General features: G+C 47.3%; 1 protein-coding gene across 1 annotated transcript in view; it reads right to left on the reverse strand.

Annotated features, from left to right (window-relative positions):
* Positions 1 to 27,145, reverse strand: part of MTUS2 (microtubule associated scaffold protein 2) — a 383,765-nt gene that overhangs the window by 5,205 nt on the left and 351,415 nt on the right. Inside the window, 4 exon segments of the mRNA XM_070380475.1 lie at positions 719 to 817; positions 4,384 to 4,457; positions 11,041 to 11,146; positions 19,815 to 20,029. Coding sequence (XP_070236576.1) covers positions 719 to 817; positions 4,384 to 4,457; positions 11,041 to 11,146; positions 19,815 to 20,029 — 494 coding nt within the window.

A 27,145-nucleotide genomic window follows, 5' to 3' on the forward strand; every position in this document is an offset into this window, starting at 1 on the left:
AAAAACACTAAATTCAACATTGGCCTTTAACATTCGCCCAGGCTACTTGGTTCAACACACAGGCAAAGATTGGTACAGGTCCCTACCTGTGCCCATGGTCAGCCCCGCCCGCTCCACACCCTGCGTAGGAAATGAGCAAAGTAGTTTAAAAAGGCATTGTGGAAAAAGAACTGTTGGAGTAAGTCTGCCAGATGTGACAAATAAAATGACAGGATGTTCAATTAAGTCTGAATGTAACATAAACAACTTTTTTGTACTGTAGGAGACGTATTTAAAAAGCTCATTTATCTCACATTTCACTGGGTGTCATGGATTTCACCTGGCAACCCTACATAGAGGGAAGGAATTTTGCCAGGGTTTCTGGAAAAAGAAACCTTCAACCTTCAGCAATGCCTCCCTGTGGAGTTGGGGTTGGGAAGGAATGAGATGTTGGGGTGGGGGTAAGGGTGAGGCAGAGGCATTTCCAGGTCCAGCTTGTCCCAGGGGCTCATGGACAGTGGCTGGGGAGCCCTGTGAAATGCAGCAAGAATAACACTCAGATGGAGAACCCACAGCTGTCCTGACTCAGGACAGGTGCCTATGGATGTATGTTTAAAATCCTGGCAGGCCCCAACCGCTGTCGCTCTGGAGTCAGATCAGCACAGGGGCTCTGTCTTTGGGGTGATGCTGGGGGAGCACCAGGCTTGCAGGGTGCTAGGAGGCTGAGAGCTCATGGTACCTCCAGCTGCTCCTCTGTGTTTTTCCTCAGAGCCTCCTCGAAGCGCTGGGCTCGGTCCCGCAAAGACTGGCTCTGGAAGGTCAGCGTGTCCACTTGGTCCTGCAGGTAACGCATGAGACATCTAGCTCGATCCTCACAGACACAGCCCCTGGGAGGCACCCCCTGCCCGGGTTGCTCCTCACGGGGCAGTGAGGTCAGGGGGGCCCCACTGGGTCCCACAAAAAGGGCATCACATGCCAGGGGGAGAGGCCCCCAAGTGCCCACTGTCTCCCCACCTTGGTGCCTTGTCCAGAACGGACCACAAGACACTGACAGGTGAATGTTGCTGCTGCACAGAAAGTGTGGGGGGCGGGGGGTGCCCAAAGCAGGTGACCTGACTCTGAGACGGGAATGCCGTCTCGCTTCTGCCCCAACAAGAAGCCTGCAGCAAGGGGGGCATTTAGTAATTCAATAACCAACCTCACAGAGGCAAACCATCAGCAGAGAGGTGTCTAGTCTGGCCTCTAGCCGCAACCCCTGGCCCAGACTTCAAGAAGGACAATTAATCCATCTCAAAGAAGAACTCTCTGTATTTGTAAAGTTCAAGCCAGAAGCTGTCAAACTGACCCTGACTCCTTGCTCTGCCCGAGCCCCGAGCACACCCGCCCCCCCCCCCGCCAACCCCACTAAACACGGTGACAACAGGTCCTGAAGGATTCTGCCTCCTATGTCATTACTATGGTACCATAATGATGATGATACATGTGACATTGCCTGGAACTATTATAAAGAAGTAGCTGTTGCCTAGTGCTCTATACACCTTACACATGATGAAATGTATTTATTTTTAAGGCATGACCAGAAAAATTTTAAACATAAAATACCATCTCTGCCCATCTGGGCCACTACCCCTCTTCAGTGTGCATTGGGTACCTGCATTATGCATTAATTGGATCCCCTTAGAAGACACAGGGATGCCTGCTCACCAGAAAAAAAAAAAAAAAAAGTACATTTTCCAGGTGCCAGCAAGGTAACTCCTTAGGAGATAAGATTCCTTTCTCAATCCTTTAAGGTGTCATAGTGACCTGCTGCTCACCCTGTTGGACCATGTACACTGACAATGTGTTACTTTGATGCTATGCTATGCTATGCTAAGTCACTTCAGTCGTGTCCGACTCTGTGCGACCCCAGAGACGGCCACCAGGCTCCACCGTCCCTGGGATTCTCCAGGCAAGAACACTGGAGTGGGTTGCCATTTCCTTCTCCAGTGCATGAAAGTGAAAAGTGAAAGTGAAGTCGCTCAGTCGTGTCTGACTCTTAGCGACCCCATGGACTGCAGCCTACCAGGCTCCTCCGTCCATGGGATTTTCCAGGCAAGAGTACTGGAGTGGGGTGCCATTGCCTTCTCTGACTTTGATGCTAGATCTTTTATTTCAAAAATTTATACAACTATGCATTGACCTATAACAGGTGGGACAATCTCAGGGATTTTTGTCTTTGTTTAAATAAAAAAAAATTTAGATACAATTTTGAAAGATTACTTTCCATTTTACAATTATTAAAAAATACTGGCTATCCTCCCCATGTTGTACAATACATCCTTGAGACTGTCTTATACTCTGTCTCCCTGCCTCCATGTGGCCCCTCCCCACCACTGCTAACCACTAACTTGTTCTTTATACCTAAGACTCTGTTTCTTTGGTGATATTCACTAATTTGTTGTATTTTTTAGATTCCACATCTAAGTGATATCATACAGTATTTGTCCTCCTCTGCCTGACTTATTTCACTTTGAGCATAACACCCTTCAAGTTCATCCATGTTGCTGCAAATGGTAAAATTCATTCCTTTTCAGGGCTGAATAGTATTCCATTGTATATGACTGTATTCCACATGAATATTGTCTCCTGGGTTCTCATCCTCAGGTTGGCTTGAATAAAATTATCCATTTCTTTCTTAGATTGACTATTGATTAGTTTTCTTTGTTAACAACACATTTATTTCCCTTAAGCTGCTCATATCTTGAGGAAGGAACTGGTATTATCCCCATTTTACAGATGAGTAAACTAATGTTTACAGCTTATGTAACTGTCCATGATTTAAAATCTATTAAGAGGAGATACAGTGGGATTTAAGCCCCAAACTCAAATCTTTTAACTCAAACCTGTTTCTCTAGTAGCCATTAGCCCAAGGAAATTGGTTTAAGCAGCTGCACCCACCTGCTACCTGAAAGTCTCCAGCTCAAATGGGTTCTGCCGGTGAGTCACCACTAAAATGTGCACGGTTCATGACTGTGTGACGTGGCAAAGTGAAGACTCACTGATGAAACAAAACTCTTTCTTTTGGTTTTGGACTATTGTGGGGTTTTGATACATTACAGTACTGCTGTTACATTCCTGGTTTGTGTTCCTTAGGGTAATGTATCTGGGTGGTGTGGAATGGCTTCCCAAGTGGCGCTAGTGGTAAAGAACCCACCTGCTAATGCAGGAGATATAAGAGACGCGGGTTAGATCCCTGGGTGGGGAAGATCCCCTGGAGGGGCACAAGGCAACCCACTCCAGTATTCTTGCCTGGAGAATCCCGTGGATAGAGGAGTCTGGCAGGCTACAGTTCATGGGGTCACAAAGAGTCAGACACAACTGAAATGACTTAGCACAGTGTGGAACGTAGGGGACACAAAGAAGGCAGTTTGGGGTAAACCTGCCAAGGATAAGCCACATGAGGGGTATGGGGGCATATGCGGGCCCACTGATGGATCGATGGATCGGGGGTGGGCATGCAGCAAGCAGCTGCATTTAAAATTTTTTGCAAAGTCCACTCAATAGTGTGACACTCCATAATCCTAGATTTTCTGCTTGGCAGGGCAGACACTGTGTAAGAAACACTGCCTGGGGAAAGTGAGCCATCCAAAAAGCAAAATTCCCGCCTTTCTGTTTGAGTTATGGTCTTCGCCTTCCAAACCTCCAAATGTGAGTGTCCCTAATATTTCAAAGGTAATCTTTCTAGGACTGGGACACCCACAGCTGCCAACGGAGGCAGGGCCACCAACCTCCCCCTGGCTTCTCCGACAGCCCTTCCCTAGGCCTGGGGACAGTCAACAGCTTTTCACAGAAGAAGTTGGCCAGGGGGTGGGGGGTGGGGGTGGGCATCTCTGGCAGGCCGGAGGGAGAGGCAGGCAAGTGATTTGAGAGGCCTGTCAGTCTCCCCTCAAGGCCAGAAGGAAGCCAGGTAACACCCCTGGCACCTGAGACCCATGCTTTGTGTAGGTTGGAAGTGGGATGCCCCAAAGCAAGAAGCTTTTGTCTCCAGGGTATCGAAGTTGCTTTAACAATGCCCAGAGCATCTGCTGTGTCTTCTACCCTGAATGAATCTTCTTACCCCATTCCTCCTGCCTAGAATACCCTGCCCCCAATCCTCTCCCTCCCCTAAACATGGCTCTGACCATAGCACATGGGGAGCAGTCCGTGGCACCAATGGTATTATCCATTCTGTGCAAGGATGAGCTCTGAGCAGACAGAAAACTCCTTAAGGGCAGGGAGTTAGGTCTTATTTATCCCCCATATTCCACTGCTTAGTGCAGGATCCAGTACACAGCAGGTGCCACATAAATGCCTGCAGACAGGAAGAACTGTCAGGAAGAGATGTCTGCTGCCATTGCCTGAAAGTCAGAGTTAGGAAATACTAACCTGTAATGACAGCCGCAGCTTTTCAAAGTTTTCTTCTAATTCTTTCTTTTCAAGCTCGTGGGTCGATATCAGTTCTGCAGAGGAGACATCAAATTGTTAAGCTGATCTTTCTCTGGAAAAGGGGTCAAACAAGATTCTTTTGCCAGAGGAAGACTGGTGACAGAAGTGACTAGCGGACACCAGTATATAGCAGACTTAAGCCAAAAGAGATCTCTCCATTAGTTTGAAATTGCACGTGATGTTGTTTAGGAGAGAGGGAGAGAGGATAGGAGGGAAAAAGAAGAAAGAGAGAGAGGAGGAGGAAAGAAAGGAAGGAGGGAAGCAAGCAGAGCCGGCTACACACACACTCCCTTTACACGCAGCTCGACCACCACCCTAGCCGAATCAGCTTCTCCATTCACAACACTCATTGATTTTCCAACTCTTCCTGATGGTAAAACCACTGAGTGATTAATGTTAAATCTCCACTTTCTTCCCTCCCAGGATCACTTTTCAGGTTGAAGGAGGGAGTCTTCCAAGGACAGCAGCGTGTGGCTTGCTGCAGAATGGACAGGTGAATGGGACCAGTGCGGTGCTTGCAAGGTCCCCTTGGTGGCTTCTGGACCACACTCTGGAAACCACAGATTGCTAGGGTTTGCTTGAGCAGAGAGTCAACGTTGAGACATTCAGGCAGAATGAAGGACTCACTGGATGGAATCCTCTTGGAGTGTTTGGGACAATTTTATTCTGTGAAAAGTGACATTCCAGTAATAATTTGCAAGTTAGGCAGAAGAGATGTTATGTGAGAATTATTAAGCAAATGGATTCTATTTTTCTCCAGATGGGAATGGTCTTATTAGCTGGATGAAGCCCGTCTCATTCTAGCTACAGAAGCAATTTGTTTTCCAGTTATAACTGGAGGGAAGAAAGGTCTCATTAATCAGCCTGTATCATATGCTTTAGCACAGGAGAGTACTGGAGACCAATAATAATCTTCCTGGCTGGCATGAGCTGCAATTAGGAAAAATTCTGTGGTTCCCGTTGACCTAGGTCTTTTAACTAATGATGGTGAAGCTCTCTAAGAAATCCAGTTGTTACAGCTGAAGTTTACATTTGGAGGGAAAAAAGAAAAATTTATGATTAGTTCATTGCCATAAAACCATGTGGCCTTCTGGTCTACGTGCCTCTGTCTAAATGATTACTGTTAATAGCCACTGAGTGCATCAACCATAATAATGAATATTTTCGTTACCGTTACATATGCCTGCATTGTCTGCACATTATATATAATTCAAAGTCCCTGGATGTGGTGTCTAGGTGAGACTTAATTAATCAGAAAAATCTACCAGGTCTGTTTACATGAAATCCACAAACAAAAGGCAACGCTCAATGTAACATTTCCATTCCTGTCCCCTCTTCTGGGACCATTTTCCTACAGCACGGTGATGGGCTTTAGGCCATTTTCAGGAGATCCCAGTACCTCACCAGCAAATTAAAGTCAGCATCTATCCTGGAGACAGCATAACCATGGCAACTATCTATGTACCCATGATGTACTTCATTATTCCGAGGTCATGGCACTCCGTCCCATACTTAACACGATGCTCTAAGTGATTCTCAGATTTTTCTACATATTAGAATCACCTGGGCAGCTTTAAAAAAAAACCCTGATGTCTGGACCTCATCCCCAGAGCAATCGAACTGGAATGTCTGTAATGGGATCTACACATCAGTACTTAAAAAAAAAAAAACAAACAAAAAAAACAGGTGGTTCCAGTGTTCATCCAAGGATGGGAACTGGTACTCTAAGCATGAGATGTGCTCTCAGGACACAGGTAATACATTAAATTGGTTCTCAGGAAATTCCTCTCCTGTCCTCTCCTTGCCTCCAGCTTGGACTCTTCAATGCATCAAGAGTCCCCAGAGGTGGTGGGGCTAGAGCTTGAGGAGGCAACCACATGAGCACTGACCGCTAACACAGTGTGGCTCATTACTGACAAAGAACATTTTAAAAATGATTTTAAAACTCTAATACTCTGATTCGTAAAACGTATTAAGCTTCACCATCAGTCCTTCCAATGAATATTGAGGACTGATTTCCTTTAGGATGGACTAGTTGGATCTCCTTGCAGTCCAAGGGACTCTCAAGAGTCTTCTCCAACACCACAGTTCAAAAGCATCAATTCTTCAGTGCTCAGCTTTCTTTACAGTCCAACTCTCACATCCATACATGACCACAGGAAAAACCATAGCCTTGACTAGACGGACCTTTGTTGGCAAAGTAATGTCTCTGCTTTTTAATATGCTGTTTAGGTTGGTCATAACTTTTCTTCCAAGAAGCAAGCATCTTTAATTTTTTTTAAATTAATTAATTTTAATTGGAGGCTAATTACTTTACAATATTGTAGTGGGTTTTGCCATACATTGACATGAATCAGCTATGGGTGTACAGTGTTCCCCATCCTGACTCCCGCTCCCATTTGGCCACCTGATGTGAAGAACTGACTCATTTGAAAAGACCCTGATGCTGGGAAAGATTGAAGGAGGGAGGAGAAAGGGACGACAGAGGATGAGATGGCTTGATGGCATCACTGACTCAATGGACATGAGTTTGAGTGAACTCCGGGAGCTGGTGATGGACAGGGAGGCCTGGCGTGCTACAGTCCATGGGGTCACAGAGTTGGACATGACTGAGCAACTGAACTGATATATTAAGAGAATTTGTCCTTTGCTGTATAGATGCAGAAAATATTTTCTAATTGTAGTTTGCCTTTTGAAGTTGTTTATATTTTTATAACAATTTTTATTTAGTTGAATGTATCAGCCTTTTTATTACTATATTTTGGTTTTATATTGCTAACAGAGGCCTTTGCAACTACAAAAATTACACATTAAAAAATTCTGGCATTAAAAAATGTATTAATCTATTCTTACATTAATTATTTTCCATCTAATTTAGCAACCAGCTGACTGGAGAGAGAAAAAAAGGAGAGGGAAAATTGAAAAAAAAAATTACAGATAGTAATGTATATGCTTACTATCTGTAGTAATGTAAAACACTTTCTAACACCATAGACAAAAATAAACTCAAAATGGATTAAAGATCTAAACAAAAGACCAGAAACTATAAAACTCCTAGAGGAGAACATAGACAAAACACTCTCCGACATAAATCACAGCAGGATCCTCTATGACCCACCTCCCAGAATACTGGAAATAAAAGCAAAAATAAACAAATGGGACCTAATTAAAATTAAAAGCTTCTGCACAACAAAGGAAACTATAAGCAAGGTGAAAAGACAGCCTTCAGAATGGGAGAAAATAATAGCAAATGAAGCAACTGACAAAAAATTAATCTCAAAAATAAACAAGAAACTCCTGCAGCTCAATTCCAGAAAAATAAATGACCCAATCAAAAAATGGGCCAAAGAACTAAACAGACATTTCTCCAAAGAAGACATACAGATGGCTAACAAACACATGAAAAGATGCTCAACATCACTCATCAGAGAAATGCAAATCAAAACCACAATGAGGTACCATTTCACGCCAGTCAGAATGGCTACAATCCAAAAGTCTACAAGCAATAAATGCTGGAGAGGGTGTGGAGAAAAGGGAACCCTCTTACACTGTTGGTGGGAATGCAAACTAGCACAGCCACTATGGAGAACAGTGTGGAGATTCCTTAAAAAACTGGAAATAGAACTTCCTTATGATCCAGCAATCCCACTGCTGGGCATACACACTGAGGAAACCAGAAGGGAAAGAGACACATGTACCCCAATGTTCATCACAGCACTGTTTATAATAGCCAGGACATGGAAGCAACCTAGATGTCCATCAGCAGATGAATGGATAAGAAAGCTGTGGTACATATACACAATGGCGTATTACTCAGCCATTAAAAAGAATACATTTGAATCAGTTCTAATGAGGTGGATGAAACTGGAGCCTATTATACAGAGTGAAGTAAGCCAGAAAGAAAAACACCAATACAGTATACTAATGCATATATATGGAATTTAGAAAGATGGTAATGATAACCCTGTATGCAAGACAGCAAAAGAGACACAGATGTACAGAAGAGTCTTTTGGACTCTGTGGGAGAGGGCAAGGGTGGGATGATTTGGGAGAATGGCATTGAAAATGTATAATATCATAAATGAGACAAATCACCAGTCCAGGTTCGATGCAGGATACAGGAAGCTCGGGGCTGGTGCACTGGAATGACCCAGAGGGATGGTATGGGGAGAGAGGTGGGAGGGGGGTTCAGGATTGGGAACACGTGTCCCCCTGTGGCAGATTCATGTTGATGTATGGCAAAACCAATACAATATTGTAAAGTAATTAGCCTCCAATTAAAATAAATAAATTTATATTAAAAAATGCATTACTACAGATAGTAATGTTTTCATTCCAATTCCAAAGAAAGGCAATGCCAAAGAATGCTCAAACTACTGCACAATTGCACTCATCTCACACGCTAGTAAAGTTATGCTCAAAATTCTCCAAGCCAGGCTTCAGCAATACGTGAACCGTGAACTTCCAAATGTTCAAGCTGGTTTTAGAAAAGCCAGAGGAACCAGAGATTAAATTGCCAACATCCACTGGATCATTGAAAAAGCAAGAGAGTTCCAGAAAAACATCTATTTCTGCTTTATTGACTATGCCAAAGCCTTTGACTGCGTGGATCACAATAAACTGTGGAAAATTCTGAAAGAGAGGGGATAACCAGACCACCTGACCTGCCTCTTTAGAAACCTATATGCAGGTCACAAGCAACAGTTAGAACTGGACATGGAACAACAGACTGGTTCCAAATAGGAAAAGGAGTACGTCAAGGCTGTATATTGTCACCCTGCTTATTTAACTTCTATGCAGAGTACATCATGAGAAAGGCTGGGCTGGAAGAAGCACAAGATGGAATCAAGATTGCTGGGAGAAATATCAATAACCTTAGATATGCAGATGATACCACCCTTATGGCAGAAAGTGAAGAGGAACTAAAAAGCCTCTTGATGAAAGTGAAAGAGGAGACTCAAAAAGTTGGCTTAAAGCTCAACATTCAGAAAACGAAGATCATGGCATCTGGTCCCATCACTTCATGGGAAATAGATGGGGAAACAGTGGAAACAGCGTTAAACTGTATTTTTTTGGGCTCCAAAATCACTGCAGATGGTGACTGCAGCCATGAAATTAAAAGACACTTATTCCTTGGAAGGAAAGTTATGACCAACCTAGATAGTATATTCAAAAGCAGAGACGTTACTTTGCCAACAAAGGTCCGTCTAGTCAAGGCTATGGTTTTTCCAGTGGTCATGTATGGATGTGAGAGTTGGACTGTGAAGAAAGCTGAGCGCCGAGGAATTGATGCTTTTAAACTGTGGTGTTGGAGAAGACTCTTGAGAGTCCCTTGGACTGCAAGGAGATCCAACCAGTCCATTCTAAAGGAGGTCAGCCCTGGGATTTCTTTGGAAGGAATGATGCTAAAGCTGAAACTCCAGTACTTTGGCCACCTCATGCGAAGAGTTGACTCATTGGAAAAAACTCTGATGCTGGGAGGGATTGGGGGCAGGAGGAGAAGGGGACGACAGAGGATGAGATGGCTGGATGGCATCACCAACTCGATGGACGTGAGTTTGAGTGAACTCCGGGAGTTGGTGATGGACAGGGAGGCCTGGCGTGCTGCGATTCATGGGGTCGCAAAGAGTCAGACACGACTGAGCAACTGAATTGAAATGAACTGAACTGAATGTATACGCATGTGAATGTGTAAAAAGCTTCTTTCACAGAGTCAAAAATCTCAGCTCTACTTACTAAACACTGTTACTGTTGTTAATGACCGACTTATTGGGTTGGCCAAAAAAGCTGGTTTGGGTTTTTCTGTGACGTTGTAAGGAAATACCCAAAGGAACTTTCTGGCCAACCCAATAAAATCCTAGGTACCCAAAGACAATTCAAAGTTACAAAAAAATCGTAAAAAAGCAAGATCCCGAGAGTCCACTTCTGCCCATGGTGAATGTGGTCTGAGTGCCCAGTGTAGTCAGCCAGGCCTCATCAGAGGCTGGAGTGGTCCTGACCATTGCAAGGCCACCACACAAGACAAAGCCCAGGATTTCTACACCTACTTGAAAATGGTGGTTCTCAAGCTTGGCCGCCCATTGGAATCACCTTCGGGTTTCCCTGTTGGCGTGGGAGACCCGGGTTTGATCCCTGGGTCGGGATGATTCCCTGGAGAAGGAAATGGCAACCCACTCCAGTACTCTTGCCTGGAGAATCCCATGGAGGGAGGGGCCTGGTGGGCTACAGTCCATGGGGTCGCAGAGTCGGACACGACTGAGCGACTTCACTTACTCACTCACCTGAGCTTTAACAAGTTGAGGCTGTACCCCAGACCAGCTGCCCCACACCATGGGGTAGGACCATGGCTCCTTGGGGAGTCTAGACTTCAGGGTTGAGAGGATCAGCTTCAGAGGAAAGGAGTTACTCAGGCCCTGGATTTTGGTGTTTTCTTAACACAAGAAGCAACACAAAGGACATACTAGGACGAAGAGGAAGGGAGAAAGGATAGAGGAGGGGGAGGTGAAGGGAGGCCCCTTGTGTCTGCAGCGGGAGAAGTGGGTGCACACACCCGGCCCCGCTGGCCACACACACACACACACCCCCAAGGTCAGCTACCTTGGACCTTGTGCTCGTGGTCATCTTGCAGGATCGCGAGGGTGAGCGTGTGGCTGTTCTCCATCTCTAGGAGCGCAGCCTCATGGCTGGCGGTGATGTCCTCCACCTGCAGGAGATCACAGCTCTGGTTACTTGGAGAGCTGGGGCCCGAGGCTGCGACGCCCCACTGCCTGGAGGACAGAGGGGGACTTGAATGAGGGGAAGGGTCCGTGGCCCGGACGTCTAGGGAGGGACACTCTGCTGAGGTGATAGCTGCCCTCTCCAGACTTCACTGAGGCAGAAGACAGGGTCTGGTGGTGACGTGGGAACCCTGGAGCCGGGGGTGGGTGGGTGGGGGAATGTTACGGGGAGGTCACTGCGGCAGGTCTGCTGTTCACGCAGGAGGAAGCAGCTCCCGGCTGGAGGTGGGGGGCCGCCTAAGCCACCTCCTCACTGCCCTGGGCCTCCTCAGGACCATTTTCTCACCCCCGCCTCCATTCCTGCCCCTTCCACCAAGCCCTCCACCAGGTAATAAGGAAGAGAAGAGGGTCCTCCCCCACCAGACGGTCCGTCCTGCCCCCCAGCGGCAGGTGGGAGCTACAGCAGGCAAGGTAGCTGGAGGGAACCAACACGTATCTAGCTGCCTGATCCTCCACTCAACCCTCACAGCAATAAAGTCAATATTTTCATCTCCATTTTCCAGATGAGGAAACTGAGGCTTAGAGAGGTCTGAAGCGTTTTGCCCAAGGGCTAGTAAGTGGCAGAGCCTGAGGCTGCCTGACTCCATGGATGAGGCTCTCAAATGCCCGGCCACTGCCTCCCCTGCAAGACCAGCAACCAGCGCCCAACAGCCTGCTCATCAGCCCGAAGCAAGCGGGTAGATGTGTGCTCACCACCCCTGCTCCTCAGCCATGAACGTGCTCCCCGCCGATGGCGGAGTGGACCTCCCCTGCCCAGGCTGTGGGAGCTGCCCCCGAGAAGCTGCTCTTTCTCTGGCTGAAGATGCATCTCCAGGAACTTAATCCTGGGAACGCAGCCAGCCCAGGATGCTTTGTTTTCCCCTCCTGACCTCCGCAGCCACCGCCACCGCCACCGCCCGTCCACCACGCACCTACCACCTTTACTGTTTTTGTTATTTTTGTTGTTGGTGGTGGTTTAGCCCCTCGGTCGTGTCTGACTCTTGCAACCCCGTGGACTATAGCCTGCCAGGCTCCTCTGTCCATGGGATTCTCCAGGCAAGAATATTGGAGTGGGTTGCCATTTCCTTCTCCATTTGTTGTTGGGGTATTATTTTAACTTCAAGTGTATGACTTACAGGAATCATTGCATAAGGTGACCTCTCCCTATGACAGCAAACCAGAACAATGTTTTTCCAAGTTCTCCGTCGGTGACCCGTTGTAAAAGCACCATTTTACATTGTTACACACACACACACACACACACACGTACATGGGTGCATGTGTGAAACTAAATTTCATGGATCGGCACTTTCCTTTCCTACCTGCAATAACCTGGCTTTAAAATTTTCATCCTTTGTAACTTTATATTTTTCAAAATGCTAATTACAAACCACTACATTCATTTTGTGACATACTCATGTGTTAGAACCTGGCATTGGAAGGACATGTGCCCAGACCCCGAAGCTGTTGTGGGGGGCAGTTCAGAGCACTGTCCAGCCACTTCTCAGAGGGTTTCATTTCTCAGGGGGTCATTCACAGGCTGATCTTTGATTTGTTAGGAGGAAGAGCTTTTCACAAGAAAGGAAGCCCACTTGTAAAGGGAATGCAAAGGACTACCGTATTTTAAAACAGGACTGGTTCCCATTCTGGACTTGTCATTGCTTGGGGAGGTTTGCCCGGCTTCTCTCTCCTATGGTAATTGAGACCTTCATCCACTAAAACAGATTGGCAAAACCAACAGTGAATCTGACAAGTGATAGGAAATCTGCATTATGACATGAAAATGGACTTGGTATGCGATGATTCACTTTTATTTACTGGTCACTCTTGATTAAATAATATTTTACTTGAGGCTCAGAGCTATGAATCCACTCAGCAGAAAGGCTGATCGCCACAGTATTTAATTGTCCAAATCCTGTTTATATGAAGGTTTTTAATGGATTTGTTGTCCAAAGTCTTTCAGTCTCTTGGAAAAATAAATCACTGGCTTAAAAAAAAAAGGAACTAGCTTTCCTTTATGCTCCACTGATGATGTCCTATAAGCCCAGAGCACGCTGTCCATAAAAAACAAGTGCCCACACATTGTTAGGAGGTGTCTTACTCAGCTCAGTATAAAGAAAAATCTTTCACTGGTGCTTGGAATGACTCTGATTTATTGGGTTCTGACCCAAATTGCTGTGGGTGGCTCCAGAAAAGAGAGATGGATGCCAGGCCTACGTTCCAGAAGAATACCTTGTGTCCTGGTGGTGGGTCTGCCCCGACTGGCGAGGGTGGTGGGTAAATGCATGCCCTTCTGGCTTGCTGGAGGCAGGTCTCTGATTCAGTGGTGATGAAATGCCACACCCAGTATATTAAGGATGATGTAAGGGCGTGATCTATCTATTACAGCCTCTCAGAGGGGCTTCTAGGAAGGCAATACTGATTCCCTAATTCCTCCATATGCAGCAAGAGGAGAGCCCAGAATGTTCTGAAGGAAACCAGTGAGAGCTGGGGCTTCCCTGGTGGCTCAGATGGTAAAGAATCTGCCTGCAATGTAGGATACCCAGGTTCGATCCCTGGGTCAGGATGATCCCCTGGAGAAGGGCACGGCAAAACCCACTTCAGTATTCTTGCCTGGAGAATTTCATGGACAGAGGAGCATGGCGGGCTACAGCCCTTGGGGTCGCAAATAATTGGACATGACTGAGAGACTAACAGTGAGAGCCAGTGAGCCAAAATTAGGGCACCGTGGTCCTTCCTCTTGTGTGATTTGGGTTTCTAGACCTGTGGATGGTTTTTCAAGGCCGTTTCCTCTATGAGGAAGGGGCCGTGCACTCTTGGCCTTCCTCTTTCTGGTCCCAGTTTCAATCCCCATAGCTTCTCCTCCATGGCTCCTGGCTTCTTTCCAGAACATGGAGCAGCAGCCTGTCTGAGTGCTCAGCCTGAGAAGACCTCCAGGTTGGCAGGCATTGGAAAAGGGTCAGATAAGTGGACCCAAGGAACACACAAGGTCCGTTTTTTTTTTTTTTTTTTGCATCATGTTAGTAGCTTAGTCGTGTCTGACTCGTTTGTGAGTCCATGGACTGCAGCCCCGCCAGGCCCCTCTGTCCTTGGAATTTTCCAGGTAAGAATACTGCAGTGGATTGCCATTTCCTCCTCCAGGGCATCTTCCCAACCCAGGGCTCAAATCTGTGTCTCCTGCATTGGCATGCAGATTCTTTACTGCTGAGTCACCTGGGAACATCAAGAAAGAGACAGAGGTGCTGAATCATTACGTGCCACAGCAAACTTATGCTGGGTGAAGCTTCATTTTTTTCCTTTTAGAACCCTGAGGAATTCTCTGCCCAGCCACCCACGCCCAAAATAAATACCCACTGCTGGACCAGCCTCCTTCCTCGTCCCGGAGCACAGAGTTCTGAGCTGCCACAGAGAGATCTGTCCCCATGCCCAGCAAGTAGTCCCAGTCATACAGAGAAGCTGCTCCCTGCACCAGGCTGTCTCCACAGCTGCTTGCTGTTTAGCTGAGTCCTATCAAAGCAAAGGCCTGGGAAGCCACCCTCTTCTCTTAGACGGTCAAAAACAGAGCTGTGGGCTTACTTCATCCAGCCACTTGCAAAATGCAATTAGGGGAGGCTTCGCCAATTCACTTAGAGAAGACTTCCATTTAGAATGAAGAAGCATGGCTTTACATATTCTCATTAAAGAAAACCAGATTAAACTCCCATTTGCCCCCGACCCATAACACGTATTCCTATCTGATGAGACAGAGGGGCCGCCCCTGTCTTTTCTCTCCAGGGCCCTCTAAACAACGCTTTCCAGATACCAAGGCAACTCACCATCCCTCTGACTCCGCCTTCCTGCTACAGCATCTCTGGTACCAACTTGGAGCTGACGGCCAGCCCTACCCGAGCTCCCTGGCTGACTGTATCCCCTGCCTGGTGGTGCCTTTGCCGCCCGCTGGGTGGGCAGGTGTCCACAGAGGCCCCCATCTTTCCTGTTTGGCCACGTCTCAGCATCCGGAGGCCCCGTGCTGTGACGGGTGGGGCTCTCACACTGGAAGATGGAGGGTCCCTTGGGACCTCATTCTCTTTGATTAGAAAGTGTGGTTTCTGCTGATGGTGACTGCGTGCCTGCTGTGTGGGACGAATCAGAGTCAGGACGCAAGACGACCGCCAAAGCGGCCTCTGTACATGTGATGAAGTGTGAGGATGCTGTGGCCGCCAGTGAGTCTAAAAGGATCATTTCTTTAGGAAATGGCAGAAAGTGTATCCTGGATATGAGACAAAGCAAACGTAAACCCAGAGGATGAACACTTAGGCTCCTCTCAAAAGGCATCTCTGCTCAAAATGCAGAATCCAGAACATCAGGGGGCCCTGAGCGAGGGGCTTCAGGGCCAGACCAAGAGGTCTTGGAGGCAGGGGTCAAAGGTCACAAGTCAGATCACTAAATACCAGGCTTGGTGCATGAGTACGTTTGGAGCAAAAATGAAAAGCATCTGTGTTTACAGTGAAAACTCTGCCTCGTGTGCTTTGAGATGGGGAAGCTCGGGCAATCTCGCTTCTGTTAATGCACTGTGAGCTCCAGAATGAGCACCAATTTGATGAAACACCTCTATAATCAGACTTTTAAAATAAGAGTCACGCTGTATCTTTAAAGGCATAGGCCAAGCCATGCCCCTGCTTGTGCCCTAACTAGGCTGCAGGGCAAAGAATGAGGCCCAGTTCATCCCCTGACACCAGACACCTACAGCTCTGGGCCCCGGGGACCCCTACTCGGCGACTCCAATTCCAGGTGCGGACAGAAGGGGTGTTTCATCAGCAGCTCCCCCATGGGATTCCCACGTGTGGCCAGAGACATGGCCTCTGCCTCTTGCGGTGAACGGACAGCTGGATTTTCCTGGGGGGGTCCTGTGGTGATATCAGAGGTCAGCCTGCCTTAGCAAGGGAGGACTGGAGTAAAGTCTCAGGAAATCCAGTGTCCGGGGCTCCCCTGGTGGTCCAGGGGTAAGAATCCGCCTGCCGATGCAGGGACACGGGTTCCATCCCTGATCCAGGGTGATCCCACGTGCCATGGAGCAACAAAGCCCGTGAGCCACAACTACTGAGCCCACGCCCTGGAGCCCGGGCTCTGCCGCGAGAGAAGCCGCCTCAGTGAGACGCCTGCACGCTGCAGCGGGGACTAGCCCCCGCACTCGGCAATTAGAGAAGGCCTGCACAAAGCAACGAAGACCCAGCGCCGACAAAAGCAAAATAAGTAAGTTTAAAAAAAACCTCCTAGGTCGGAACAGAAGCAGCATCCCAGCACGGTCGGGACACTAGGGCACCGGGGAGAGGCTGGGTCAGTGAACTCAAGTTTCAAGGCTCGAGAAGGACAGAGGCGGCAGGAGGTGTGGGCATTGCCGAATTCGACCACCCCAAGGGGAAGACCTGCTCGTGGAGGGTCTGCACACATCACCGAAACCACAGACCTTCCTTCCAGATCCCACTGTGCTCAGGCACCGAGTCCCGTCCTGGACCAAGCACACGGACGTCTCCTCTACCTGGAAATGGTGCTCATTTCGCCTTCTTCCTTGTTGCCACGTGCTCCCTGCCAGAGAAGCTGAAGGCCAGGTAAACAGCCAACATCCGGCCGCAGAAGCAGACTCAAGGGTCTGAATAATTCACAGATTTAAACCATCCATCCCTGGCCTCATCCCCAAACCAATGGGTTTCTAGAGGAAGCGAGTGAAAATCACTCAGCCGTGTCTGACTCTTTGCAACCACATAAACTATAGCCCCACCAGGCTCTGTCCATGGGATTCTCCAGGCAAGAACACTGGAGTGGGTGGTCATGCCCTCCTCCAGGGGTTTCTAGAGGAAAGGTCTGCTCAAATGCAAAGCATGCAGATGAAACCTCCACCACACAGCTTTCCCGCATCTTCCCAGCTGGAAGCAAACTCTCAGTTCCTGAACAGAGCAGCTGTATCTCCCACCCAGTATTACATTTTCTGGAGCACATGCTTCAGAGACTCCCCGGATCTATAACCAGAGGCTATGGAGCAAGCAGGTCCACATTTTATAAAGCTTGGCATCTTTTGCAGTAACATGAGGCCTTGTGTATGGAGGGCATTCACAACTATTCTTCGCATAGGTGAATGAATAAATGAATGAACCACTTTAGCTACCATAAAGGATCCAGAAGAACAGAACTCAGAGCCCTCATAAGACAGAGCTCTTTAAAAATATAACTAAGTAGCTCAGGTAACTCACTCTCAAGTGGAAAAGTCAGGGCCTCCAATCTCTCCCAGTATGAAATCTTTAGGTTCCCTGGTGGTTTAGAAGTAAAAAATCTGCCTGCCAATGCAGGAGACCTGGGTTTGATCCCTGGGCTGGGAAAATCCCTTGGAGAAGGGAGAATACCCACTCCAGTATTCTTGCCTAGGAAATCCCATGGACAGAGGAGCCTGATGGGCTACAGTCCATGGGGTTGCAAAGAATCAGACACAACTTAGCAACTAAACAATAACAAAATGAAAATCTTTTAAAGCCTATGGTCTCAGCTTAGAGGTAGGTGAGACCACACCCCCCAGCACGTGCCCAGCTTACTGAGCTTCTGCCTGGGGTCCCTCGGCTGGTGGACGGGCTCCATTCAGCAGGGGCCCCGGCTCAGTGGTTTCCCCACACATGACACCCCCATGTGAGCCTTTGTTCAGAGGCTCCTCTTCCTGCTGGGAGACCCCTTCCCGCCCTTCCTCCCATCTCTTGACATCTTCTCAACCAACCAAAATTTTGGACCCAAAATCAGTGAATATGGGTATACATATAAAACTGGGCCTGACTACCCCAGGATATAGGACACAGGACAGCCGATATCTGCCCCAGGACTGACCCGTATCAGGGAGTCAAGAAGCAGGTAAGACTACAGACAGCAGCTGAGCGAATGTTTACTTAGGGCAGATGCTGCAGGTTCCATTTCTAATCTTAGCCTAGCAGGTAACCTTACCTGTAACCTATCTGTTTCTGGCCTCTAAGTACACCACCTTAAAAAGGCAGGTGTGTCTGGTTTCCACAAGCTTCTAAAAGGAGGAGGATGCTGAACAGAAGATGCTGAGATGCTGAATAGAGGAAAGTGTTGTCAAATCGGAGACTGCTCTTTCCAACGACAGTACTTATTATTACTCTAATATCTCTCCCCTATGATTGTCAAGCCTCTGGGGACCATCGCTGTCAGGGATACCTACTGGGGATGCAGCCCAAATGTTCATGGCTGTGAAAGGCCACTTGGCATTAGCCTGAGATGTGAAGAGCACTCTTCATGACTGCAGTTGATCTTAGGGAGAGCGAAGCAGACTCCGGGCAACAATACACCAATTAGAAGGTGGGCACTAGGGCATCAGAGCCTTAGGGACTTAGGAAGAAGAGAGAAGGGAGAAGCAGATGAGTTTCATGGAGGCAGAGTGGGCTCACCTCACCCTGGTGCCAATGCAGTAATGGACCCTGCAGCCGGCTATGGGGACAGGCATGCCTGGCTCCCACCCGCTTTCACACTGACTGGCTCCCTGGGTATTCTTCCCCAGCTGTTCTAGGATGAATGACCCTCTCTGGGAAGACTGCCAGGCTAAGGTTAATGAGCAGAATCCTTGTTTCATCAGGCAAATACACACTGAAGGCCTACCCTGTGCAGGCAGGCAGTGCCAAGCCAGAGACTCGAGAGTAAATCCAGCAGAAAACCCTAGTTCAGGGCTTGAGGGCACGGACCTTGGGTTCAGACTGGGTCCAACCCTGGCTCTTCCATGAGCATGAATTCCGGCAAGGTATTTAACCTCCGGGTCTCAGTTTTCTCACCTGTAAAATGGGGGTAATAATGGTCCCTCCCTGGTAGGGTGACTATAGGGGTTAAATGAGTTAGTCCAGGAAAAGAGGGAGGAGCAGAGTGCGTCCCACAGCATGTGCTAGATATACGTGTGTCTGTTATTTCCACTGCCCTCATGGGCTATGCAGAAGATCAACAGGGTACAAAGTCAGGTTTATCACACATTAGGTAGTAATAAGTGCCCAGGAAAAACTAAAGCAGGGAGGAGGACAGGAGTGTGTGTGGGGGGGGAAGGAGCTGTAACTCTGGGTGAGGAAAGGCCTCAGTGAGAAAAGGCTACCAGGGAGGGAGAGAGGGAGCCATGGCATGTCTAGAGGGAGAGCATTCCAGGCATTGGTGTGTTGGCTTAGTTGTTCAGTCATGTCCGACTTTTTGAAACCCCAAGGACTATAGCCCGCCAGGCTCCTCTGTCCGTGGAATTCTCCAGGTAAGGATACTGGAGTGGGTTGCCATTTCCTCCTCCAGGGAATCTTCCCGACCCAGGGATCCAACCCAAGTCTTCTTGCATTGCAGGCAGTCTCTTTATCGACTGAGCCACCAGGGAAGCTTACCAGGCAGTGGGCACAGCCCAGCAGAAAAGCCCAGAGGTGGGAGTGTGCCTGGGAGGACAAGGGAGGAGGCCAGAGTGGCTGGAGGGGATGACGGAGAGGGGACAGGGGACAGAACCGAGGCGGGAGGGTGGGGACCGGGGAGCTCACCTGTGGCAGGACTCCGGGCTAAGGCGGCCAGCTCCCCTCCGCCTCCGGCCTGTGGCTCCCCAGGGCAGGGCGGGCCAGGTGGACTCACCTGCTCCTGGTGCTGACACCCGATCCGCAGCAGCTGCGCGCGGTGCTCCTCCTGGAGTCGGGCCACCTCGGTCTCGAACTGCAGCTGCAGCCGCCGCTCCAGGTCCCGCAGCTCGGCCTCCTGCTGCCAGCCCAGGTTCCGCACCTCCGCCTCGCAGCGCCGCTCCAACTCTGCCTTCTCCCGCTGCAACTTCTCACACTTGGCCGCGTGGAAAGCTGGGGGGGATGGACAGCACACGGTCACAAACCTGCCAGGATGCACCCAGAGCCTCGCGTCTGCAACCCCTGTGCTACAACATCAAGGTGTGGGCAGAAGGACCAGGGCAAGATCCCCTTCCTTCTGCAGAGCTTCATGGTTTGTAAGATGCTTCCCTGGGCTTCCCCAGAAGCTCAGTGGTAAAGACTCTGCCTGCAAAGCAGGAGTGGCAGGAGACGCAGGTTCCATCCCTGGGTCAGGAAGATCCCCTGGAGGAGGGTATGGCAACCCACTCCAGTATTCTTGCCTGAAGAATCACATGGACAGAGGAGCCTGGCGGGCTACAGTCCATGGGGTCTCAAAGAGTCGGACAGGACTGCAGGGACTTAGCACACACGCAAGCACGCAAAATGCTTTCCCACCTACAGCATCTGAGCCTCAACACAGACCCTGGATGTTGGGGTGAACCTGCTCCCAGGGAGCTCCTGTGACTGGCCCAAGGTCACACGGCGTGTAGTGTAAGAGCTGCAAAGGCAGGATATGTTTAAGGACACTATTTCCCTGGTGAAATGAGTGGTGGACAGGCTGGGTCTTGCTCTGTGTGCAGTGTATAAGAATATGGCCCAGCCCAGCAGCCTAATGCTGTGCCAAAGGCCTTCCTGGTCCAGGGCTTCAGTTGGCCCCGTGTCCTGGGTCCCACCGTTTGACGGAGGATTCTGATACACAATCTGAGAAAGTTAGGATCCGCTGGTGTACTGAGAGCAAGGTGGTGAGTGCTGCCCACGTCGGGTGTGGGTGATAAAAGGATATAATGTCTGTAGAGAATTTAAAAGCAATAACCAGACTGATCAGAAAAGCCCTCTGCTTTTTACTACCACCAGTGCCAGCAACTCTAAAGAATGCTGATGACAAAAGTACTTCTCAAAAGTCTTTGGTTGGTCTACAGTTTAAGCAATTGCTATACTCTTGAGGCTTTTAAAAACTAGTTTTGTATTTTATAAAAAATCACAAACAGAGGAAAGCTGGAAGTATTAATATGCACAAGGACATTATTGTACAGACTTTTTCTCCCCTGTGGACCGCAGTCCATGGGGTCACGAAGAGTCAGACATGACTGAGCAACCAAATGATAACAACAACAATATACATGTCAGGATGAGTGTGCACTGGGCTTTCCACCACGGGTGGCAAGACTCGCTCGCTAACAAATACAGCAGGAACGGCAGAAGTAGACTGAGGTTTCCTGGTCCCTGGCAGTGAGATCATGGAAGCGGGAGGTCATGGGCCTCATAAAAACAGCCAGAACCTACCAGGAACTGAAGGTCACAGTGGCTCAGGCTTGGAGGCAGCGGTGAGGAATCACCTATGCCCCAGGGTCTGAATAGAGCTCCAGTTTTCCCCAAAGACCCTCCAACCTTGGCAAGTTGTTAGAATTTCACCAGGGACCCTAGTTAGTGAAAGAAACAACCAGGATCCACAGACTAGGGAAGAGATGTACACGCAAAGACAGGTTTATCCTGGAGTGACTGGGCTTTAACAGAACGACCATGGAATGTCCATTAAAAACAGTGCTCGATGGATTGAGACATAGTCAAACTGAGGCCAATAGAGGAGCAACATATATACATTAAAAAAAAATTCTTTTCCATTACGGTTTATCACAGGATAGTGAATACAGTTCCCCGTGCTATACAACAGGACCTTGTTGTTTATCCCATTTTATATGTAATAGTTTGCATCTGCTAATTCCAAACTCCCAGTCCATCTCTCCTCCCCACCTCCACACAAACAGCAATCATTTCACCTACACTGGGGGAAGGTGAAGGATCCTCCGACAGAAAAGGATGGGGGACAGACAGGAGACACACGGTAACTACTGGTGAGCCTCGAGCAATGGGCTCCAGGGTAAGTGTCTGGGTGCACGGGGTCTCTTTGGAGAGTGCTCTTGTTTCTGTAATTCAGGTAAACTAAAGATCCAACCAGTCCATCCTAAAGGAGATCAGTCCGGAGTGTTCACTGGAAGGTCTGATGCTGAAGCTGAAACTCCAATACTCTGGCCACCTCATGCGAAGAGTTGACTCATTGGAAAAGACCCTGATGCTGGGAGGGATTGGGGACAGGAGGAGAAGGGGACAACAGAGGATGAGATGGCTGGATGGCATCACCAACTTGATGGACGTGTGAGTGAACTCCAGGAGTTGGCGATGGACAGGGAGGCCTGGCGTGCTGTGATTCATGGGGTTGCAAAGAGCTGGACATGACTGAGCGACTGAACTGAACTTCATAGTCTTTGCCCCGTGTACCGTGCCACGGTGAATGGGATAAAAATAAAGCAGTGACAACAATGTTTGTATTTACAACAGGCCCACAAGGCAGCAGAGATGAAGCACAGTCTACAAACACAAGAACAGATGGTCGGCACCATTCATGATTCAATACATGCAGATCAAAGCAAGAGATTTTTTTTACCTCCAAGGTTGATCGAGATGAAATATTCTGATAATACAGGGAAGGTAGGAGAAAACTGGCCTTTGATGGAGCAACGGTGGGGGTATAAACTGAGGAGCTGCTTTGCAGGTTCAAGTTTTTTTCAAAATTGAAATCCTAGGGATGGGAGCTTGGGAAGGGTGACAGCTGAAAAGTTCGGGGTTTCTTTTTGGGGTCATGAAAATGTCCTAAAACAGATTATAGTTACAGCTGCATAACTCCGTGAATATACTAAGAATCACTGAATTGTTTTCAAATGGGCAAGCTGTATGGCATGTGAATTATATCTCAATAAAGTTTTTACCAAAAATGGAAAGAAAATCTGCAAAATAACATGACAGGAAAAATATCTCAGAGGATAAATTTAGACGTGTTTGTAGAAGAAAAGTTCATATTTGGATTTTGAAACTCTGTATAATGATGATGAAGATGTATGTTGACAAAATAAAAACCTCACCACTACACTGTTTTATACACACACACAAATGCACACACATGGAATGTGGAGCTAGTGGAATCTGAGAACCATTCTTACTGTTTCTTAACTAGAAATACAGCACACTGCACTCAAATGAAAATAATAAAAAATGCTCACCATGTACTATTCTTTAACAAGTACTGTTTTATATGGGGAAAATGTACTTTTCATATATTAATACTAATATCAGTATCTTTAACTCTAGTAAATCTAAACAATAAGTTGATGATATAGATTGCATACATGGAATAAAACAGAAAAAAAGGTCAAGAAATGAATAACAAATCAGTTAACACTGGAGAAAAAAAAATTAAATGCACATATCTTTTAAGTCAACAATTTCACAAGAGAACCAAAAAAATCTGATGAAGGATAATTAGTTCAGCATGATTTGCCTTTGGGAAATAGTTGGTGGAGGGGCTAGTTAAATAAATGATGATAAGTCCACTATACACATAGGACAAATCCCATATTCAATGGGATACAGGTAACTAAAAAAAAAAAAAAAAACAAGGTCAATCTTTTCCTGGAATGACCTGTAATACATCGTTAAACAAAAAAGGCAAGATGCAGGATGAGCAGGACAGCAGAATTCTACTTGTGATGGAAATGCATCTGTGTGTCTGACCTTCCATCTGTCCTTCCCCCCTCGGATGTTGTATGCTTAATTGACAGGACTCACTTCCCAATGAACACCTGCAACAATATGTATATAAGAAAATCCTATGATTTGTTTGAATGTTTTATGAGTTAAAATATTTTTTAAATGACTACCATGATTAAGAAGACTGGGTTTGAAAAGGTTATGGTCGCCTGCAGTCAGAAAGGATAGGACACTTCCATCGAATGTGTGATTTTGTACATGTTTGCGGCGGGATGATTCAAGGCCTGGGATTCTATTTGTGGGGGCGGGGGGTCAGCAATGATTGATTGATTTTCATCCTAGAGCTTTTCCTGAACTGTACTGTTGCTTCAATAAATCATGAGCTGTGCAGCCTCAGTTATCACTGTTCAGTTGCTAAGTCATGTCTGACTCTTTGGACCCCATGGACTGTAGCAAGGCAGGCTCCTGTGTCCTTACTATCTCCCAGAGTCTGTGCAAATTCATGTCTGTTGAGTCAGTGATGCCATCCAACCATCTCATCCTCTGTTGCCCCCTTTTCCTTTTGCCTTCAGTCTTTCCCAGCATCAGGGTCTTCCCCAATGAGTTGGTTCTTTGCATCAGGTGGCCAAAGTAATCACCTTTCCACATCTAGCACCAAGCCCCAAATTCCCAACAGCTATTATATACAAGAAGTGATATTCTATTCTTCCAATGACCCTGTGTCATAAGCCCCAGGCCTGCAGAAGATATTGGATAAGAGCTGCAGCTGAGGCACCAGGGAGCAAGTTCCAATAACAGAGTCCCTAAAGAAATAAACATCCTCTTGCCTCTGGTAAATTCTCAAAAATGTATCTACTGGGGCATTTTGTACACAGAGGTTAAAGTAGGCTAATTTTTATGGGTAGCCTCTGGAGCCTTGCATACATTCTTCCTTTATTTCTATTCATGAGAAAACATTTAGTACTTTATAATGTGAGAGGCAAACACACCAATAATAAATCCCTGGAACCTAAAATGCTGAGAAAATAGTTCCTAAAAGAACAGGATTATGACAGGCCAGGAGCACTGATTACATTTCTAATTCATAAGCATGAGTTTGAAAAGCAAAAACAGGATTAGAGTCTGCAGTAGTTTTCAATAATTGAACATATGTATGTATGAATATATAGAGTGCATGTATGTAGTACATACATACACACACACCACAGTTCATAAATCAAAATTGAAGGGAAAAACTCAGTAAGAGTAATTTTCTTTACACAATTGCCCAAAATGTCCCTTGAATAATTACAACTTGTTACTGGAAAGAGGTAGCAAGGATCAGTAATTACCACACTAGACTTAAACTGAAGAAAAGAATCTGGTTGCAGTTCATGATAAAGCATAAGGAATAATATCATACTACCTTTTACATCACAGATAATGCTTAAGCTTTGACAATTATAAAATAAGTCATCTAAAAGGTGAAGACTGTATACAAATATGTGGAATTATTATAATAGTCACTGTTATGGGTTCAGTTGTGTCCCCCAGAATTTATATGTTCAAGTTCTAATCCCTAGTGCTTCAGAATGTGATCATGTTTGGAGACAGGATTTTTGCAGCTAATAAAGTTAAAATGAGGTCATTTATAGGGTCAGCCCCAATCCAATATGACTGAAGTCTAAGGACAGACACCTGCGGGGGGTGAGGGGAAGGTAGCCATCTATAAACCAAGAGGAGAAGCCTCAGAAGAAACTCACCCTGCTGGCATCTTGATCTCGATTTCCAGCCTCCAGGATTGTAAGAAAATTCATTTCTGTCTTTAAGCCCTCCAGCCTGCAGTACTTTGTACAGCAGCCTTAGTAAGTTAACAGTCAGTATTGTTACATATTGATAGGGGATCCCACAGTCAGATAAATGATTAAATTGTTTCTTTGAGATATGGGGAGTAATTGAAAAGACAAAATAACTTTCAAGGGAAAAAAATGTAATTTAAAAATTACCCATAATCTCATGACACAAAGAAAATGAAAACTTTCCACTGAAAATCCCTTCACAGCTGTTGCAGTAGTGTGACTTCAGTATCCCTGGTAGGAATTTTCCATGTCTTCCTGCTTAATATCTTTATGGTCCCCTCATATTTTCATGTGTGTGTGCTTAGTCACTCAGTTGTGTCCGACTCTTTGCAACCCCATAGGCTGTAGCCTGCCAGGCTCCTCCGTCCATGGAATTCTCCAGGCAAGAATACTGGAGTGGGTAGATTTTCCCTTCTGCAGGGGATCTTCCCAACCCAGGGATCGAACCCAGGTCACCCACATTGCAGGCGGATTCTTTACCATCTGAGCCACCATATTTTCATGTGGATGCACTGTAATTTATACATCCTTAGTATTGGACATTTGATTTGTGTCACTCACATATTTTTTTTTTTTTTTTTGCTTTCTTCATTAGGATACATTCTTAAGAGTGGAATTATGTGGGCTTAAAGATTATAGCATCTTTGTAAACTTTAGTTGATTGTGTGTGTGTGTGTGTGTGTTTGGTCCTTTTTGATGGCAGTGATCCTGTGACAAATCTGTGTCCACCAGGGGGAACTATAATGCCTGGAAAAGCCCTCTGGTGGCAAAGGCCTCTGTCCACTCTTATCAGATCACAGCGACCCACGGCAGGCGGCAGGCTCAGTCCATGAAACATGCTGCCTGGGATCCTGGGCCACACTGCCTCTACTGCCCTCTTTTTTTTAAGGACCTTCTTTTTGATGAAAATGTCAAGAAGAGACTTCCCTGGTGGCTCAGATGGTAAAAGCGCCTGCCTACAGTGCGGGAGACCCTGGGTTCAATCCCTGGGTCGGGAAGATCCCCTGGAGAAGGAAATGGCAACCCACTCCAGTACTCTTGCCTGGAAAATCCCATGGACGGAGGAGCCTGGTAGGCTACAGTCCATGGGGTCACAAAGAGTTGGACACGACTGAGCAACTTCACTTGGTCAAGAAGAGAGACAAGGAGGGGCTGAGATGGAGGAAAGGTTCAGGGACTAGGAGTAGAAATGTGGGTGAAAGGCCAGGGTGGGGAGTCGGGGGTCTCTGGGCATCTCTGCAGGCCCACACAGTATCCCCAGGGCCCTGGACCAAAGAGCTGGCATTAGTGCAGTGCCTCCTGGGTACTATGCAACTGGCATGCCCTGGGCCCCAGGTGGGTGTTCAGTAGGGCAGGAGGTTTGAGAAGGGGTAACTCAAGGATCCAAGGCCTCCACGGGAGGGGGCGAGGCTTGCAGGGCAGGGGCTGGAGCCCGGGTCCCTCCGCACCTGGGTGGGAGTGACTGCTGCACCAGGGTTTCAATGTCTCAGAGGTGAGGCTTTGGTGAATCAGCCTTCAAGCCCTCACTGCTGAGAATCGCAGCACATCTCTTTACCCGTCCGCCTCCCTCACCAGCGGGCAGGGACAGCGTCAGAGACGCTTGAGTATTTGTGGTCAGACAGGCAGGCGGACTATCAACAGACAGTGGTTGAATTTACTGAGCAGCTGCTACATCCCATGCCCAATCGTGCGGTGAGAACCAGACTCACTGCCAGGAGGGTAAATAAAG

This window comes from Bos mutus, chromosome 12 (assembly GCF_027580195.1).
Source record: "Bos mutus isolate GX-2022 chromosome 12, NWIPB_WYAK_1.1, whole genome shotgun sequence".
Classification (NCBI taxonomy): domain Eukaryota; kingdom Metazoa; phylum Chordata; class Mammalia; order Artiodactyla; family Bovidae; genus Bos; species Bos mutus.